The sequence below is a fragment of the Triturus cristatus genome, chromosome 4_1 (genome assembly GCF_964204655.1).
Source record: "Triturus cristatus chromosome 4_1, aTriCri1.1, whole genome shotgun sequence".
In the NCBI taxonomy this organism is placed as follows: domain Eukaryota; kingdom Metazoa; phylum Chordata; class Amphibia; order Caudata; family Salamandridae; genus Triturus; species Triturus cristatus.
In genome coordinates, this window is record NC_140585.1 from 1,165,923,088 (window position 1) to 1,165,942,124 (window position 19,037).

Sequence of the window (19,037 nt, forward strand, 5' to 3'; positions counted from 1 at the left end):
TGCTGCCCTTGAATAGTGAACCTGAGATATTTCCTGTGTGATGGGTGAATGGGTATGTGGAAATACGCATCTTTGAGGTCTAGTGTGGCCAGGAAGTCTCCCTGTTTGAGCAGTGGGAGGACTTGTTGCAGGGTGAGCATGTGGAAATGCTCCGAAAGAATATAGCGGTTGAGGGGTCTCAGGTCTAGTATAGGTCTGAGTGACCCGTCCTTTTTTGGTATTAGAAAGTACAGGGAGTACACCCCTGTGCCTTGCTCGTGGACGGGTACGACCTCTATTGCGCCTTTTTGCATCATGCTTAGCACTTCCTGCTGTAATAGCGCTAAGTGCTCTGAGGACATAGGACGGTGTTTTGGGGGTATTGTGGGTGGAGTAGAGGTTAATTCTAGGCAGTAACCGTGTTTGATAATATCTTTGACCCACCTGTCCGTGGTGATGGAGTTCCACGTGGCCAGGAACTTTTGCAACCTTCCCCCGACAGGTGTTGTGTGGTCGGGAGGAAGGGAGAGGGCGTCACTGTTTGTTTTTGGGAGAGGATCTGGTATTGCCGTATCCGCGTCCTCTGCCCTTTGTGCTTGAACCACGATATCCACCCCTGGTGTTTTTATCGTAGGTACTTTGGGTGTTGCCCTTGTTGTAGGTTTGCTGTGACCCCTGTCCTCTACCTGCTCCTCTATTGCCGGGGCGACGAAAGGAGCCACTCTGAAAGGTCTGCGTTTGGAGAGCCCCCATGGACTTTGCAGTGTCTGTGTCCTTTTTTATTTTTTCTAGTGTGGTGTCAACCTCTGGCCCGAATAGGTAGTCTGGGTTGACCGGCTGGTTGAGGATGTTATTTTGCACCTCAGGTTTGAATCCGGAGATTCGTAACCAGGCGTGTCGTCGTAACAGGACGCTAGTGTTTATGGCTCTGGCAGCTGTATCAGCGGCATCCAGTGCACACTTGATGGATGCGTTTGTGAGGAGTTGTCCCTCTCTGATGAGGATCTCTGCTCCCTCTTTGTATTGGTCAGGGAGATGTTGTAGTAATGTTTCTAGTGTGTCATAATGCGCTCGGTCGTAGCGAGCCAGGAGCGCCTGAGTATTGGCAATACGCCATATGTTAGCTGCTTGGGCTGCAACCCGTTTGCCGGAGGTCTCTAACACCTTGGACTCTTTGTCCGGGGGAGGGGCATCCCCAGTCGTCTGCGAGTGCGCCCGTTTACGAGCATTCGCGACTACTATGGAATCCAGAGGCAACTGTCCTCTAATATAGGTAGGATCCCCAGGCGCTGAGCTATATTTTTTGTCGATTCTGGGGTTTATTACTCTGGCCCTGGTGGGTTCTTTGAAAATGTCCTTTGCTGGTTTGAGGACACCTTTCAATATGGGTAGAGTTTTAACATGTCTGAGGATGCGAAAGTGTCCATGAGAAAATCGTCCTCGATGGTGTCAGAGTGGAGTTGAACACCATGATTGGCCGCAGCATGTTCAATGAGGGCGTTGAATGCGGCAGTGTCCTCTGTGGGAGACGTTTTTGCACCATATAGCTGCGTGTCCTGCGTATCCATAGGTGCGTTTGAGTCCACAGGGTCATCCCAAGCTTGGTCAGGGTCCTGTTGGCCTTCAGGGTCCATTTCTCCGGGGTAGGGGATGTGGTCACCTATGTAGTCCTCCAAAACGTCTGTTTCGGAGTGTGTCGGAGAGAAGGACTGTGGATCTTGGTAAGAGGTATGGAGAGGCTCGTAAAGAAATGGTTCCGAATCCACTGGCAGCTTTTTCTTTAGTGGGATCCGGTAGGAGTCCAAAGCTGGCACGGAAGTTATCTTCCTCTTGTGAAGCATCATTCTGCCTGTTGCGGCATCGATGATGTGTGATGGCGACGTCGCCGTAGGAGAGTGTTCTGCAGGTGTGATCCTGGTGTGGGTGACACGTGTTCTGATTTCGAACAGTTTTGGCGCCGTGGATGGTGGCAGGCCAAAAGTGATGTTGGCCGGTGCCGGAGAAGCTTTTTGAGCCTTTTTCGGCTCGGAGCTTGATGTGTCCTGGAGGGCCGCCTCATCTTTGATGCATTGCAAGGATGCTGAAACTTGCCGCACCTGGAACGCCGACGGTTCTTTGGCGCCGATCGGTTCCGTTGAGGCAGGCGTGGACTTCTTCGGTGCCACGGGGTCATCGAGTCGAGAAGAGGTAGTAGCTGTCGATGGCGTCGATGATTGTGCCTTTGGTGCTGTTTTCGAAGTGGTGTGAGATCCAGCAGCCATTTTGACCTTTGTGGTCGGAGCCGATTGTTTCGGTGCCGGGAGCCGAGGCGGCTTGGCGGTACCGATGGTCTTTTTCCGTGCGTCGGCGCCGACGTCGGCTGCTGCAAGCTCGGCACCGAAGTCCCGTTTGGTGCGGTCGGTGCCGACGGGTTTGGCTGGCGTCGAAGGTGTGGTGGGCTTCGATCCGACCAGTGTGACTTTGTTTCGGTTTCTGCTGAACCGATACGGCTTTCGGTTTCGATGAAGGGAAACCAGCCGTTTTGGGTAGTAAAGGCTGCCGCTGAATGTCCGAGGCCGGGCCAGAGGGCGGGGCCGAATGGATGCGGGATAGGTCTTGGGTAAGGCCCGAAGGCAATCCCTCGACCGGAGCCACAGACTGACGCACTGGGATATCCACAGTCTGTTCGGGTAGGCCTTGCTCGTCACCGGAGCTACTCTCTTCGGCCCCTAAGGCCTCATTGTAGTCTCCTACCTCGGTGTCGGCTTCGTCTCTGTGAAAGAGTTGTTCTTCGACGTCTTCCGATCCGGAGTCGTGTTCGGAAGCGGGGCTGGAGGGTAGGTTCTCCACGTCTTGCACATCTTCGTCCTCGGCGTTGAAGATGTCAGTCGGGGCCGGTGCCGCTTGCTGCGCTTCGAGCCTCGCTGCTCGACGATTCCGGAGAGTCTTCTTGGATCGGAATTGGGCACAGGCCATACATGTGGACTCGTCGTGATCCGGTGAAAGGCATTTGTTGCACACCGGGTGGACGTCGACATGGGGATATTTCGCATTGCATACAGGGCACCGCTTGAAGGGCGTCCTCGATTCCATCGTCGATGTCGGGTGGATGGTCGGGTATGATGCGAAAAAGTTGGTCTGGAAGTTAGTATAACTAACAAATAACTATCGATACCGATCGGGAACAGTACCGACGCGAACTAAAGGCCTTTTTGCCTATAAAAAGTTTTTCCTAACTTGAGTCAAGATAAGCACATCCGAACCCAATGGCGGAAAAAAACAATCTGAGGATGGAGAGGATGCCCATGCGAACTGTAGTCCAGGGGAGGAGTCACCTATCCCAGGATACTTCGAAGACTCTTCCAGGACAACAACGTGCAAACATCCGGACCCAACACTAGGCGGCGATCTATGCACAGATATGAATTCAGCAGCCCACATGCCTCGAACCTCTATCCCCCCATGCTCTCAAGAGTTTTTATTTTCAATAACTAGGGGTTGGGTGTGAGAAAGTGGCTCTGTATATACTGTTCCCAAATAGGTACAGTGTGTACAGAGTCCACAGTCCCCAGAGGTTTAGCAGAGGCTAAAGTTAGATATAACCTTACTCTCTAAAGTAGTAGCTTGGTCGAGCAGTAAGGCAGTATCAGAGGACAGTGTAAAGCATTTGTTGCACACACTCAGTCAGCAAATGGTCTCACACACTCAATAACTGAACTCTAGACCAATGGTTTATATACAAAAAAAATATGCTTGTTTTATTTTAGAACCAACAATAGGTATCACAATATACTTTCTCAGAATGAGATGCTTTGGATAAATACTTTTGCAATATGCAATTGGCTTTTGTAGAAAGTTACAGATTGTTGCAATCGGCAACACAAGTTCAAACACAATAATGCATTTAGTTCAATGGAAGTTTTAAGTTATTTGCAATGGATTACTTTCAGCATTACTTTTGTAATTCCAGGACTGGATCCTAGATTCAGTCCTCAGAAACAAGTGATAAAAGTCGACTTAGTTGCTGTTATGATTTTTAGACAATATTTTGCTATTTTAAAAGTTGACACATAGAAAATATTTCATAGACAACAACAGTCAATGAGATTCCCTATGGAAGAAAATTCAAATTGCAGGTATGGTATGTTCTCGTTACTTTTGTAATCCAGTACTGGGTGCCTTGACTCAGTACTGGGACCTCTATCTAAAGCAGGTAAGTAATTATGTTTTCACAGTTTGCACGATTTTTAAAGAATATTTGAATTTTGCAAAAATAGACACTTAGAAGAAATTTCACAGAAAAACAGACAATGATTCCCTATGGAAGAAAATTGGGTTACTGGTAAGTATGGTTGTGAATATTTTTCTGGGTCAGTGCTGGGCACCAAGATCCAGCACTGGGAGCTCACCTAATAGCAGGTGCGTATTTTCGTTTGTTACTCGGCTGATTTTTGGTATATATTTTAAATTTTGAAAACTCCACACTTCGAAGAAATTTCAGAAGAAACCAGTCAATGTTACCCTATGGAGAAAATAGAGTTATCGGCTTTCAGGTAAGTACTCGACTGGTAAAGTTAAGGTTCTGGGCACAGACTCTGGGGTCTCCCAGGGTCAGGTAGGTACAGTTGTTACACCCTCAGAAGCACAGGGGCAGACTGGTGCAGAGTGAGTTAGGCCCAATGTTATCCTATGGGAGGCAGGGGGCCTTGGTTGGTGGCTGCTGACTAGCAGGCCACGCGGCTGTGGGAGCTGGGCTTCTGGTCACTTGCTCAAGGCAAATGGGGGAGTAGATAGGTGCATAGGTTACACTGCCAGGGCCACTCCGGCGGTTGGGTGCAGGGTGCTTTTGAGCCTTTGGGCGCTCAATTGGTTTCAATGGGAAAGCTCCGGTTTAGTAAAAGACTGCAGGCTCGGGGACGAAGATTCTTCAGGTGCCACCACCACTTCGAGAGGTAAGTTGGGTAGTTGGAGGATAGGTAGGTACCCAGGAGTTGGGCACTGGGGCCGCAGTGCGCCGGGGTGCCTTTTGGTGTCGGGAAATATTACCCTCTGTTGATCGCAGTTGGGGGGGTGTACCTGGTTCTGAGGCTGCAGGCTTCGTCAGGAGCATCAAGGGAAGTCCTTGGATGCAGGACTCGGGGTCACAGTCGCCGGGGGGTCGTCCTCGTGGTCTTTATTCACTCCGGCACAGGCCAGGCTTGGCGGGTGCAGAGTGTGCAGGGTTCGCAGTTCCGGGCTGATGCCAGGGATTAGAAGCTGATTTTGAGTAGAGCCTCTACTCATGGGAGTCCCAGGTGCTTAGAGCCAAAAGGTAGCCAGGTCCTCCGGGGTTTGGGAGGTTGCTGGCCACAAGAGATGCCGGGTTGTGGCAGGAGCAGGTTCGAGGGTCGACAGGCCGGTAAGGGCTGGGGCCAAAGCAGTTGGTGTCTTCCTCTTCTTAGCAGCTGCAGGGCAGGTCTTTCTTCTTGCTCTTCTTTGCATTTCGGAATCTGGAATCTGCGGAAGGAAGGTTCAGGGTGCCCCTAAATACTAGATTTAGGGGCGTTACAGGTAGGTGAAGGGCAGGGACCAATGGGTCCTGGTCCTGGGGTGGGTACACCCCTTATCCTGCATCTCTCCTGTGGGTAGGGCCTCCCATCTTCAAGATGGCGAGTGACCGGAGATGTGCTTCGCCTCGCCTCCCCCACCTGAGGGGTGGGGTTGGCAGGCTGGCACATCCCTTGTCCTTATTTGGGGTTTCCGGCCAGGCTTCCCGCCAGAATGGGGGCTGCCAGTGGCCTGAGGAAGCTCACAGAGGCGGCATGCCTTTGAAGCTTCCCCCTGCCCATCCTGGGGGAGGAGATCTAACACCACGCCCAGGATGTGCATTGTTGCAGGCCCAGGAGAGCAGGAGCTCTCCTACCCAGGGGTCCAGCAACATGTCTGCTGTGTGGCAGCCTAGGCAGCCTCCCAGACCAGACGTGGATTGTAGGTTAGGTTTCAGGGGGCATCTCTAAGATGCCCTATGGGGTGCTTGGTACATTAAATCCCACACTGGCATCAGTGCGGGTTTAATGTGCTGAGAAGTTTGATACCAAACTTCTCAGTCTTCAGTGTTGCCATTATGGTGCTGTGGAGTTCGTGTTTGACGAGCTCTCAGCACCATGTACTCTTAAATGGCAGCACTGCACTTACAGTGCCCAGGAATGGACCTGGGTACTGTAGGGCTCATGCTCATGTGCCCACACCACTGGCATAGGGTACCCAGCTAGAGGGGTGGCTGATGTATGCCAGGGCAGTGTAGGTGGTGGGCATGGTACACAGGGATGTGTGCCATGTCGACTCTCTGATTTGTCTTGTACCCAGACACTCAGCCTGCAAGGGCAGTGTGTGTGAGTGTGTGTGTGTTAGGGTACAGGGCCTCCAAGGGTGGTACAACAAGTGCTGCAGCCCTAAGAGGCCTTCCCTGGTCACAAGGCCCAGGGTACCATTTACCAGGGGCTGACATGTGGCCAGGGTTTGCCAATTTGGGTTTTAGGTCTTTACGAAGGAACATAGGCCCTGGGCACACTCAGTCAAAGTACATTCAGCAAAAAGTGGGGGCATACCATGCAAGAAAGATGGCACTTTCTCACAGGGAGGTAGAGGCCTGGATAGCCAGGCTCTCAGGGGTGGGGTGCACCGACAGAAAGCTGGGGTCGCCCAGCAGGGCGGTGGTGCCGGGCCACGTTCCGGTCCACAGCAGTGACTGTGGAGAGCTTGGACCAGGTGCCCATCAGAACGTCGGTCAGTGCTTCATTGAACTGCAGCAGAGGCCCCGAGGAGCTTAGTGGCGGTTGAAGCACATCAGTGACCAGGGCTCGACAAATCTTAAAAATGTTACTTGACCTGCAGGTCTAGTGATTAGAATTTTCTACTGGACCGAACATCAATGCACTTGACCCACAAATTGGTTGCATACAAATTTTCTTTAAAACATTTGCAGCGCCGTTGATCTATGACCATTAAGACATGATCGAATTTTTTTGCCTCATTACTATTCTCACTGAAATGATTTTAAAGTTACGAGCACGGCCTTGGATAAACACTCAGCAGTACTCGGGTACACCACTGTATATTAAACATACTAGAGCGTGGCCCCGGATGAATACTCTTAGCAGTACTCCGGTTTAACGCTGTACCTTAACATACTAGATTACGGCCCCGGCGACTCAACAGCCTGTCATCCTGGGCAAATCACTTAATCTCCCCGTGCCTAACAAAAATGAGTGTGTCCTTGTGTACCATAATTGGTGCTCATGTTAAGCACTCCAATACCTTCGGGTCGAGTAAGCGCTATATAAATCTGCAAAAAAAGACTCTTAGCAGTACTCGGGTACACCGCTGTACCTTAAACATATTAGAGTACGGCCCCAGATAAACACATGCTCAAGGGTCCTGTGACCTCAGTGACAGAGTCACTGTCACTCTATGGTGTGCTGCTTCATAGGCCTGCCTTCAAGACTGGAGGTGAACTTCAGAATTAATTGTGGTGTACAGGCCTTCAAGGTTAACCTACACTTGTCACTGCTAGGGTCCACCTGCTGGTGCTAAGACACCAGGGCTTTTAAGATCTTGTGGGGCCGTCTAAGGTTTAGCATGGGAATGTGCTCCCTCAGGGAGAGTGGTCTGGTCATGAGACTGAACCTGGTTCCCCAGTTCCAAATTCAGCAGCTCTGACGATAGTGCCACATCCTCTCCTCCACTGAACACCATACTGCCCCATTGAGAGAAACTTGCACTGCACTGACCCGCTATAAACACCTGGATGCGACTCAATTCAAATTACACACTAATTAGGAGCAATATGCTGCCTAAAAAAAAATTAACATCCTAGAAAAAGCAAGTCTCAGAGAATGCAATATTAAGTAAAGCATGTGAAATGTAACTAGGAACAACATGGTTACCTTTTTATTTTTACACTCATTATTCAGAAATTAGTGAGTGCTTTTGTCCGAAAAGTTAAGTCCATGACTACAGGGTCCAGAAGGGGCCAGTTTCAATGCCCATTGCTTATATCCTTACAAAACGTAAGCAGTGTGGTTTAAAAAGACCACATTTGTGAATACAGAGCCACAGTATGCATTTTGTTTTCCAATTCACCCATCAAGCAGGTACTTCAGTACCTCCAGGAATAGTGCACTTTCCCACCCAGGAAAAACAATGTTGTTCAAAGAGCTAGGAGAAAACGAAAGTAGCGCTTCACTGGCAAACACTGTAAAGTGGCGCTAATGTGTTTAGGGGTGAATAACTCAATCTGGATTATCTGGCCACCTTGCAACCACTCTGTCTTGCTTTAGTTAGTTTTTTTTTTCATATTTTGAATGTTTTATTTCTCTCCACCCCGAGGCTGCACTTGAAATTGAATATGCTACTTACCAGTATGCATCTGTTCTTGGCATGTAGGGCTGCTGACATTCATATCTGTGCATAGATCGCCGCCTAGTGTTGGGTCCGGATGTTTGCACGTTGTTGTCCTGGAAGAGTCTTCGAAGTATCCTGGGATAGGTGACTCCTCCCCTGGACTACAGTGCGCATGGGCATCCTCTCCATCCTCAGATTGTTTTTCGCCATTGTGGCAGTGATGGAGTAGATACAGAAAGTGATGACCATGCTTACAGTAATTCTGAGAGCTGCAGCTGCTACAGGCGCCGGGGAGGAGGGAGGGCGATATGAATGTCAGAAGCCCTACATGCCAAGAACAGATGCATACTGGTAAGTAGCATATTCAGTTCGAGGCATGTGGGCTGCTGAATTCATATCTGTGCATAGAATATATAGCAGTACCCTCTATTAGCGGCGGCTACCAGTGCCAGCTGCAGCGGTCTGAAAAAGGGTTTTGAGAACAGCCTGTCCTACAGCTGCCTGCTGTTTTGAGTGTACATCTACACAGTAGTGTTTGGTAAATGTATGTATAGTGGACCATGTGGCTGCTCTACATATTTCCTGTAAAGGAATGTTTCCCAGGAAAGCCATGGACGCCCCTAACTTTCGTGTTGAGTGGGCTCGTGGTGGAATCGTTAATGTGCGTTTAGCTTTTTGATAACAAATTTGGATACATTTAACGATCCATCTGGCTATACCTGATTTGGAAATGGCGTTGCCTTTGTGTTGTGGAGAGAAGGCAACGAAGAGTTGTTTAGTCTTCCTAAAGTTTTTAGTTCTGTCAATATAGTACATGAGGGCCCTTTTCACATCTAGTGTGTGGAGCATCCTCTCAGCGACATTTTGTGGGTTTTGAAAGAAAACAGGCAGTTCAATGGTTTGGTTCATGTGGAACTGCGATATTACTTTAGGCATGAATTTGGGGTTGGTACGTAGTACGACCCGGTTTGCGTGAACTTGTATAAATGGCTCCTGAATGGTTAGTGCCTGGAGTTCACTAACTGTTCTTAAGGAAGTGATGGCAACCAGGAAAGCCACTTTCCAGGTGAGGAATTGAATCTCACAAGAATGGAGAGGTTCAAAGGGTGGACCCATTAGTCTGGTGAGGACCAAGTTGAGGTTCCACACCGGTGCTGGGGGGTGCCTTGGGGGAATCACCCGTTTAAGTCCTTCCAAGAAGGCTTTGATGGCAGGCACTCTGAACAAAGAGGTGCTGCCTGTTTTGGAGATAGGCTGCTATTGCTGTTAAATGGACACGTATTGAGGTGTATGCCAGATTGCATCGGTATAGGTGTAATAGATAGCAGATTATGTTCTGAATAGATGTGTCTAGCGGGTTAATGTGATTGTTGTTGCAATAAATGACAAACCTCTTCCATTTGGCTGCATAGCAAGCTCTGGTAGTGGGTCTCCTATCTTCCTTAATGATCTCCATACAGTCAGGTGGCAGGTTTAGGTAGCCAAACTCTAGGACTTCAGGAGCCAGATTGCCAGGTTCAGCTGTTGCAGATCTGGGTGCTGAATTTCTCCATGGTTCTGCGTCAAAAGCGCGGGTTTGATCCGCAGCCTTTGATGCGGCACCACGGAAAGTTCCAGAAAGGTGGTGTACCATGGCTGGCGTGCCCATGTTGGAGCAACCAGGATGAGTGTCAGTGAGTGCTGTCGCAGTTTGCGTGCCACCAGCGGTATCAACGGCGCTGGGGGAAAAGCGTACGCAAATCTGCCGGACCAGTTCATTCATATCGCATTGCCCTGCGACTGTGGATGTGGGAACCTGGCGGCAAAGCTTTGGCATTTTGCGTTTTCCCTTGTGGCGAATAGGTCTATCTCTGGAGGACCCCACTGCTGGAAGTACGGTTGGAGTACTGATGGGTGTAACTCCCACTCGTGCATTTGGTGGCTGTGTCTGCTGAGCAGATCCGCCATCTGGTTGTCCTTGCCCGGGAGGTGTTCCGCCATGAGGAATATGTTCCTCTGAATGGCCCACTTCCACATGCTCTGAGCCAGATGAGACAACTGTGGAGAGTGTGTTCCTCCCTGCTTCTGTATGTAGTACATGGCAGTCATGTTGTCCGTCCGGATCAACACGACCTTGTTGCACAGGTGTACTTTGAATGCTTTCATTGCCAGGAAGATTGCCATCAGTTCCAGAAGGTTGATGTGCATCTTTTTTTGTTGTGTAGTCCATAGTCCCTGCACTGTGTAATTGAGTACATGAGCTCCCCATCCCTGGAGAGACGCGTCCGCTGTCAGTATTATTTGTGGAACAGGCTCTTGGAACGGTCGGCCCTTGCAAAGGTTTTGTGGATTCCACCAATGCAGAGTTGTATGCCCGGCCGCTCACCAACACTAGGTCTTTTAGTTGCCCTTGAGCCTGATTCCATTGACGTGCTAAGCATTCCTGAAGCGGGCGCATATGTAGTCTCGCGTGTGGGACTATGAAAATGCAGGAGGCCATCATGCCTATCAACTGCATAAACACTCGCGCCGGAAGGGAGTGTTGAGGTTTGAATTTTGAGATCAGCAGTTGCATGCTGTTGATTCTCACTAAAGTTGGCTGCGCTGTGGCAGCCAGAGTGTTGATTGTTGCGCCTAAGTACTGTTGTACGTGCGCAGGTTGGAGACTTGATTTTGGGTAAGTTAGTGAGAATCACAGATCGTGAGGAAGGTGAATGGTGTGGGACATGTGGGTGGCACATTGTTGTGCTGACTTGGCCTGAACTAGCCAGTCGTCCAAATAAGGGAAGACGTGAATATTTTGTCTTCGCAGATGCGCGGCCACTGTCGCCAGGCACTTGGTAAAGACCCTGGGTGCTGTTGTTACTCCGAAGGGGAGAACTTTGAACTGATAGTGATTCCCTTGAATAGTGAATCTGAGGTATTTCCTGTGTGAAGGGTGTATTGGTATGTGGAAGTATGCATCCTTCAGGTCTAGCGTAGCTAGGAAATCCCCCTGACTGAGTAGTGGGAAAACCTGTTGGAGGGTGAGCATATGGAAATGCTCCGATAGTATATATAGGTTTAGGGGTCGCAGGTCTAGGATAGGTCTGAGCGAGCCGTCCTTTTTTGGGATCAAGAAGTACAGAGAGTACACCCCTGTGCCCTGCTGGGCGATGGGCACTACTTCTATGGCCCCTTTTGCGAGCATAGCAAGCACTTCTTGCTTGAGTAAATCCAAGTGTTCGGCTGACATAGGACGGTGCTTTGGTGGTATGTTGGGTGGAGTGGAAGTTAGTTCCAGACAGTACCCATGTTGAATGATGTCCCTGACCCACCTGTCCGTGGTGATGTTCTTCCATGCGGACAGGAACAGCTGGAGTCGTCCCCCGACAGGTGTTAAGTGGTCGGGGGGTAGGGAGAGGGCGTCACTGTTTGTTCTTTGGGGAGGACCTGGTGTTGCCATATCCACGTCCCCTGCCCTTGGTGCTGGATCCACGATATCCACCCCTGTTGTTTTTGTCGTAGGTGGTTTGTGTGCCACCTTTAGCATACTGTTGTTGTGACACCTGACCCCTTGACGTTCCCCTATTTCCAGTGCGACGAAAGGAGCCACTACGGAATTGTTGCGTTTGTAGCGCCCCCATCGATTTGGCAGTGTCTGTGTCTTTTTTTATTTTCTCTAGGGTAGTGTCAACGTCTGGGCCAAATAAAAATTCAGTGTTAACCGGTAAGTTGAGAATATTGTTTTGGATCTCGGGTTTGAAGCCTGAGATGCGTAACCAGGCATGGCGTCGCAGCATGACACTTGTGTTTATTGCCCTGGCCGCTGTGTCAGCTGCGTCTAGGGCGCATTTTATAGACGCATTAGTGAGGAGTTGTCCTTCTCTAATGAGGAGTTCCACTGACTCTTTATACTCCTCTGGTAGATGTTGGAGCAGTGACTCCAGCGTGTCATAATGTGACCTGTCATAACGTGCCAGGAGTGCCTGTGTATTGGCAATGCGCAGGATATTCGCTGCTTGCGCTGCAACACGTTTGCCCGATGTTTCAAGGACCTTTGACTCTTTGTCTGGGGGAGGAGCATCACCAGTCGTCTGCGAGTGGGCTCTTTTGCGAGCGTTGGCAACCACCATAGAGTCTAATGGCAACTGACCCCTAATGTATTTAGGGTTACCAGGTGCAGGCTTATATTTCTTTTCAATCCTGGGGTTTAACACCCGGGCTCTTGTGGTGTCCTTGAAAAGGTCTTTGGCAGGCTTCAAAACCCCTTTAAGCATTGGCAGAGTCTTGACAGTCCTTTCTGAAGATGCGAAAGTGTCAAGCAGGAAGTCCTCCTCAATGGCGTCAGAATGCAGTTCCACCCCATGATGAGCAGCAGCCCGTTCGATAAGGGCATTAAATGCGGCCGTGTCCTCTGTAGGAGACGTTTTAATATTGTAGAGTTGCGCATCCTGAGTATGTGGCGCAATACTTTGGTCTGTGGGGTCATCCCATGCCTGATCAGGGTCTTGTGGTTCATCGGGATCTGCGTCCTCGGGGTAGATGGTATCGTCCCCACCATATTCCTGTATCGGGTCCGATTCAGAAGGGGTAGGAGAAAAGGACTGCAGATCTAGTTGGAGGGGATGGAAGTGTTCTTGTAGCACTGGTTCCTGCTCCGCCGGTAGCTTGCGTTTAAGAGGAATTTTGTATGGCACCTCTTCTCTGACTGGCGTTATTTTGCGCTTGTGGAGTATTAGCCTGCCAGTGTCGGCGTCGATAAATTGCGGCCCTGAAGAGTCTTGTTCTGTTAGGCCAGAGGTGGTGGACTGTGTGTGGAGGACACGTGTCCGAATTTGAAATAGTTTCGGTGCCGATGTCGGTGGCAGCCCAAATGTAATGTTGGTGGGCTCCGAGTGCACTCTACAGGGTGAGGTAGTGTCAGGACCCGAGGTAGAGTGGAGGGCTACCCGGTCACGGATGCGTTGTAGAGATGCAGAGACCTGCTGCACAGCAAACTGAGATGGTGGTTTGGTGGGCATCTTGGTAGTAGGCGTCGAGGCCGACCCCGACTTTTTTGTCGGAAGGGGGTCACTGGTTTGAAGGGATGCATCGATAGTCGACGTAGTCGAGGACTTGTTAGGCATCGGTGCTTTAGGCGTCGACGTAGCCGAGGCGGCCATTTTGACTGCGGAGGTTACAGGCTTCGGTGTCGGCGCCGAAGGTGTCGGTGCCTTGTGGTGCCCGAGGGCGCGCTTCTTCTGTGCGTCGACCGCGTCTGCTGCGGTGAGCTCGGCACCGAAGTCTCTCTGTACGCGTTCGGAGCCGACGACTTTTTTCGGCTTCGGCGCCGGGGCAGTGGACTGTGTCGACGCCTTTGATCCGACCACCACCAGTTTCACTTTCGATTTTGAAGGGACTGGAGCGATGGATGTGTTTGGGTTTAACAACCCGGTCGTCTTTGGTAATAGTGGCTCTTGCATAGTGTTCGATGGCGGGGCCGAGGAACCATGTATTAGGTCTTGGGTAAGGCCCGAAGGCGATCCCTCGACCGGAGCCTGACGACGATGTACAATTTCGGCCTCTGTTTCGACGGATTGGCCTAGCTCCTCGGGAGAGCTGTCTTCTTCGGCCCCATAGGCTTCGTCGAAGTCCGCTACCTCGTCGACGGCTTCTTCACGTCGAAAGAGCCCTTCGTCATCGTCGTCCGATTGGGAACCATGCTCTGAAGCGGGGCTAGAGACTATTTCTTCCACGCTCTCGGCGTCCTCGTCCTCGGTGCTGAATATGTTGGTGGGTGCGGGCGCTGCTTGCTGCGCCTCGAGCCGCACCGCCCGTCTGTTCCGCAGAGTCTTCTTGGATCGGAACCGTGCACAGGCCATGCATTTCGATTCGTCGTGATCCGGCGAGAGACATTTATTACAGACTGGGTGGACGTCGATATGAGGGTACTTGGTGTGGCACAACGGACACCTCTTGAACGGAGTCCTCGATTCCATCGTCGATCGAGCGTCGAAGTTTGGACCAATTCGGTCCGAAAGTTGGAAGAGGGTGTAGAGCACTAGAACTAGTAGTCGACACCGAATGGTAACTGTACCGACGAAAACTATAGGCCTTTTGGCCTAAAACTAAGTATTCCGAAGTTGAGCTAAGATAGTTGCATCCGAACCCAATGGCGGAAAAAAACAATCTGGGGATGGAGAGGATGCCCATGCGCACTGTGGTCCAGGGGAGGAGTCACCCATCTCAGGATACTTCGAAGAATCTTCCAGGACAACAATGTAAAATCATCCGGACCCAACACTAGGCGGCGATCTATGCACAGATATGAATTCAGCAGCCCACATGCCTCGAACTGAAAAATGTCGGGAAAAGCCGACGTATCCAGCAAGTGTTTCTCTTTTTTGGATCCATTTCACAAGGGAGCAAATAAACGAAAGGAGGAAAGAGAAGGTAATACGCGTTTCTTGAAGTCTCGGTTTTACTAAATGAGCATGAGGCGACAGTAAGAGAGGGAAGAGAGAGGGGGAACAAAAAGGGGGTGAGGGGCAGCTGCCAGCGGCAGGGGAACCAGACAATGTCTGTCTTCTTTGGGAACGGAGGAAAAGACAGAGTCCTTTACCTTCTCTGCCCGTTTCGCCCGTACTGATATAAGTTAGCAGGTTAATGTGTGTAAGTATTCGGCCGGCTGGGAATGAAGAGCTCACTCGCCAGGCCGGTCAAGTAGGCCTGAAAACTGTCTCGCCTTGAAAAAAATTGACTCGCATTTGCGAGCGGGCGAGTACATTTTGAGAGCCCTGCAGTGAGGAGGTTAGTCCCCACGGCCACTGCAGGGTGCTCCAGATGAAGGGCTTCGGCAGCCCTGCGCAGCACCACAGAATAGGTAGCACCCTCTTCCATAGCCACGGAGGGAGGAGAGATGAAGCCAATGTCAGGAGAGGTGTCGAGACCACTGGCACCCCCAAGCTCTTCTGCTCAGTCCTGCCAGTCAGACCTGCGGGGCCCGAAGGCGTGCCGGCAGGCCTCGACGGCGGAGCGAGACTCCACATGGCCACGAGGAAGTCTCAGATCTCGCTCGGAGTCGCATTAGGCTCAGGGACCGGAGGGTATGGGGCCGGATGCGACTCCGGCGGTTCCGACAGAGCCGGGCGGGTGGTGCCACCCGAACCCTCAGCTGAGTCGCGCGACCAGCAAGGGGAGTCAGAAGAGCGAGGTCACCTCTTCGACTTCTTACTACTTACCGGAATGCAAGGACTTCGACCCAGACGAGCGGTGATTGCTGCGGCTCCGCGACCAGTCCCTCGACCTCCTCCTCGACCGGGACCTTGAGCGGCGTGGAGCCGACTGACGCATCTCGAGCAGCTTGCGGGACCGCTCCCGCCTAGCCTTCGAGGTCAAGGCCCAGCAGTCGAGGCATGACTCGGCATCATGGTCGGCCCCAAGGCAGTAGAGACACCAGCGGTGGTGATCCGTGACAGACATCAGGCGGTGACAGGCGTCGCACGGCTTGAACCCGGGACTCCCTACCGCCACGAGGAGTCGAGGTCGACTCGAAAGAGGAACCAAAAAAGTTTAAACAGTTTAGTCAAAAAGTGACTAAAGGGTATGCTCTTCCCGGATCTGCACTTACGGGCACGGTAAAAAGAAGAACTGACGTCAGCGTGCGAGGGCGGCGTCCAAGTACTCCGACGACGTCACCCTGGCGATCACGACGCCGAACGCGGAGCCGCAGACGACACGTAGTGACGCGCAAGGGTATTGCTGATGAAAATCTTTCCGGATCCACCCTGACGCCTGGGGATATTCTAAGGTAAGGAACCTAACTAACGTGTTTCTTTCAGATATAGCATTTAAACTCTACATTCAATTTTCTGATTAAGTGACAGAAACTTAAAGCACTAAACTTTGACTAAATATCACTTCACATTTACCTTCTGGAAAAACTGGACACATTTAACTCTGAGTACTTAAACTGTGATTGTAAACTGCATGTCATTTCCCCAGTTTCAACCTGTCAAGGTGGCTTCACTTTGCCAGATGTACCTTTTGCAATACAAAACTGTTGTCAAAGATCCTCTGGAGCTCTGCTTAGTTTGTGTACCCGACTTCCACGTAAACGAATGCTAAAGTGAATGAACAAAGTACAGTCACATGGGGCTGAAAGTAGGATCCATTTAAAATCGGGGATCTGTAAGGAATTTCACAAATGGAAGCAAGAAGCAATGATGGATGTGTGTTGCAATAAAGGACAAATGTAAAGAAAACAAAAGGGACAAATGTAAAGAAAACTACTTTACAAAAAATTAGACAAAAAAGGTTGGCTAAACACTCACATAAATTGAGAGGAGACATATCATCCTGCGACTCCCAGCTTCTGTTCACAGCAAGATGCTCATTGGACATGTTTACAGGCATCATTTCCCGCTTGAAATGAAACTTCATGTGTTCTGGCTTTGGTTTCTTGTGCATGGAAGGGGGAGACATGCTATGGAACATCTTCCTAGCAGTAGGGGGTGAAAGTTGTGGAGAGCGTGCCATCGGGCTGCCTGGTGGCATGGGCATTTTCTTCGGGATGGTTGGCACTCTAATCTCAACAGGGCTATTGGTCCCCATGGATACAGAGTTAATTACCGATTTAGGCATGGGTTTGGGGGAGGGATTTGGTCCTTGTAGAGGAGAATTTGAGGAGAGCCTGGGTTGTGACCTCCTCTTAAGCAGATCTTTCATTGTGTCAATCGGGGATCCATTCATGTACCACTCAGTTACACCCATTTGGCGCAGATGAGAGCGGGCATGGCTGGACAGTCCTTTCCGGTTCTCAAAGTACTCTCCACAGAACTCACAACGAATGTCGCGCACAGGTTCTGCTCCAGAGGCTGAAACGTGAAAAGAAAGATCTGTTATTAGGATCACTTCCAGGGACACAGCCATAAAGCATGAGCAAATATCTTAAGTAAAGGGGTCAATGCAAGCAAGAAAAGGAGATCATGTCCAGAGAGATCCCGCACAATTTCTTAAACTAATGTAGTAGGCCACTATCTTACGGTTAACAACACCCTTAATGTACTTTAAGCCACTATTCTCTAATTTCAACAGGACAAAAAATGGTACATTTGGGTAAGTCAATAAAGATTGCATTAAAACAATGCTGTGGTATAGAAAACCTGTGTCTCCTTTTGGGGGTGTTTAACATCTTCGTGTGTGTGTATATATAATCTCAAGGACTGAGAGATGGTGATTTTTACATTTTCCAAAAGCTACATATTCATAAGGTAATCTGGGAACATTTCCACGAGATTGTATATTGTAAAGCTCTAACTCGGTCTCTAGTGACCTAGTATGAAAAATCTATGGCCACTCTGCTGGAAAATCTCGTTTAAAAGGACGAAGTGCCTTAACTCACAGATTGGTGACATGCTTCATCACAGGACCGATGCATTGCCTAAGCGGACATCTTCCAATTAATATGGGCTCAATCTGACACGCGTGAAGCTCTTGTTTATCACATGACTGAAGAGAAAGGTTGAAACTACTTCCGAATTGACACAAATACCTTAATCCGATCATTAGTAGTAAGGTTAGAATGAACTGCAGAGGAATAATTAGACTCCGTTAGGTGTCAACAAATGCAAGGAGGAAGGCCTATGATGAAGCATGCCGCTAATTGGCAGGCGAGGGTCCCCAACCCAATGGTCGCTTGAAAGCACCACAAGACAACTTCCACCTCACCTCCCCATGCACAATCAGAGTTGGGCAATTTAATCCACAATTTTCCAAGGCGCTAACAGCACTACAAGACACTAGGGAAAAAAGTTGTAGCAAGAGATAAAATGAGCAAGGCTCATCAATGCATTGAAACGCTCCCACCCTCTCCATGGGACAAACCTTACGGGGAAGGAGGGATAGGGTCAGTGGATAACAAAGCGACTGGAAGGATGAAGGATAATGCAAAGAAAGCCAATTTTTCACTCCATTAATATATATATATATTTTTTTTTTAATCTAGCAGGCCTTTCTAGCCATCCAAGCTCACCACTAGGTCTCCTGTGTTTTTTTTTGTTTGGCTTGGCCAAAATAATTCCTGTTGTCAATTGGGTATTTTAAGCCTCCGCCAGCAGGGCAGTTCAGAGGGTTAAAACAACTAGCGTTCTCCATCAGGGGGGGGGGGGGGGGCAGAAATACAAATGGTGGGTATAGGGAAAAGAAGACTTGTTTTATTAGGTCTGGCACCCAGCACCCCCCACCACACGACTAAGCATTAATTCACACAGTCAGTTTTAGCCTGATCCCGTCATGGGCCACTCACACGTGGGGTACAGCTTTTAGGTGTGGCGTTGCAGGGCCGAGCCCTGCTCTGCCTCAGCAAGAGATTTTGTAAGAGAGGACTTTTAGAAGAGGGCTTTAAGCCCCGCCCCTCATTTCCATTGGCCGGCGTCACCATTTATGCTAAACGGTGGCCTGACATTGGAAATGAGGGTTTTCTGTGGACGCCCTATCTCCCCGAGCCGGACTGGCTCGCCTGGTTTGCGTTTGTCGTGAAGACATTTCTTATCCATTTCTTATCAGCTTGTTTATTTAACAAGCTAAGAAATGTCTTCACAAGAGCCGTGAAGGAGCATGCACCAAGCGTCCTGCAACCACGTTGGCTTCACGCCTGGCGCATGCACCAGCCAGCTCTCTCATTGGTCTGTCGCTGGCTGGTGAGTTGACTTCAGTGCGGCGGTGCCATTCTCCCCTTCTCGCCTCTGTGTTTAGTG

The 19,037-nt window shown here is 50.1% G+C and overlaps 1 protein-coding gene across 10 annotated transcripts in view; it reads right to left on the reverse strand.

Moving 5' to 3' along the window:
* Nucleotides 1-19,037, reverse strand: part of WIZ (WIZ zinc finger) — an 869,393-nt gene that overhangs the window by 220,766 nt on the left and 629,590 nt on the right. For all 10 annotated transcript variants that reach the window (XM_085654347.1, XM_085654345.1, XM_085654350.1 and 7 more), the window contains one exon: nucleotides 16,614-17,156. In XM_085654347.1, the coding sequence (XP_085510473.1) occupies nucleotides 16,614-17,156 (543 nt within the window). The remainder of the gene's footprint in view (nucleotides 1-16,613; nucleotides 17,157-19,037) is intronic.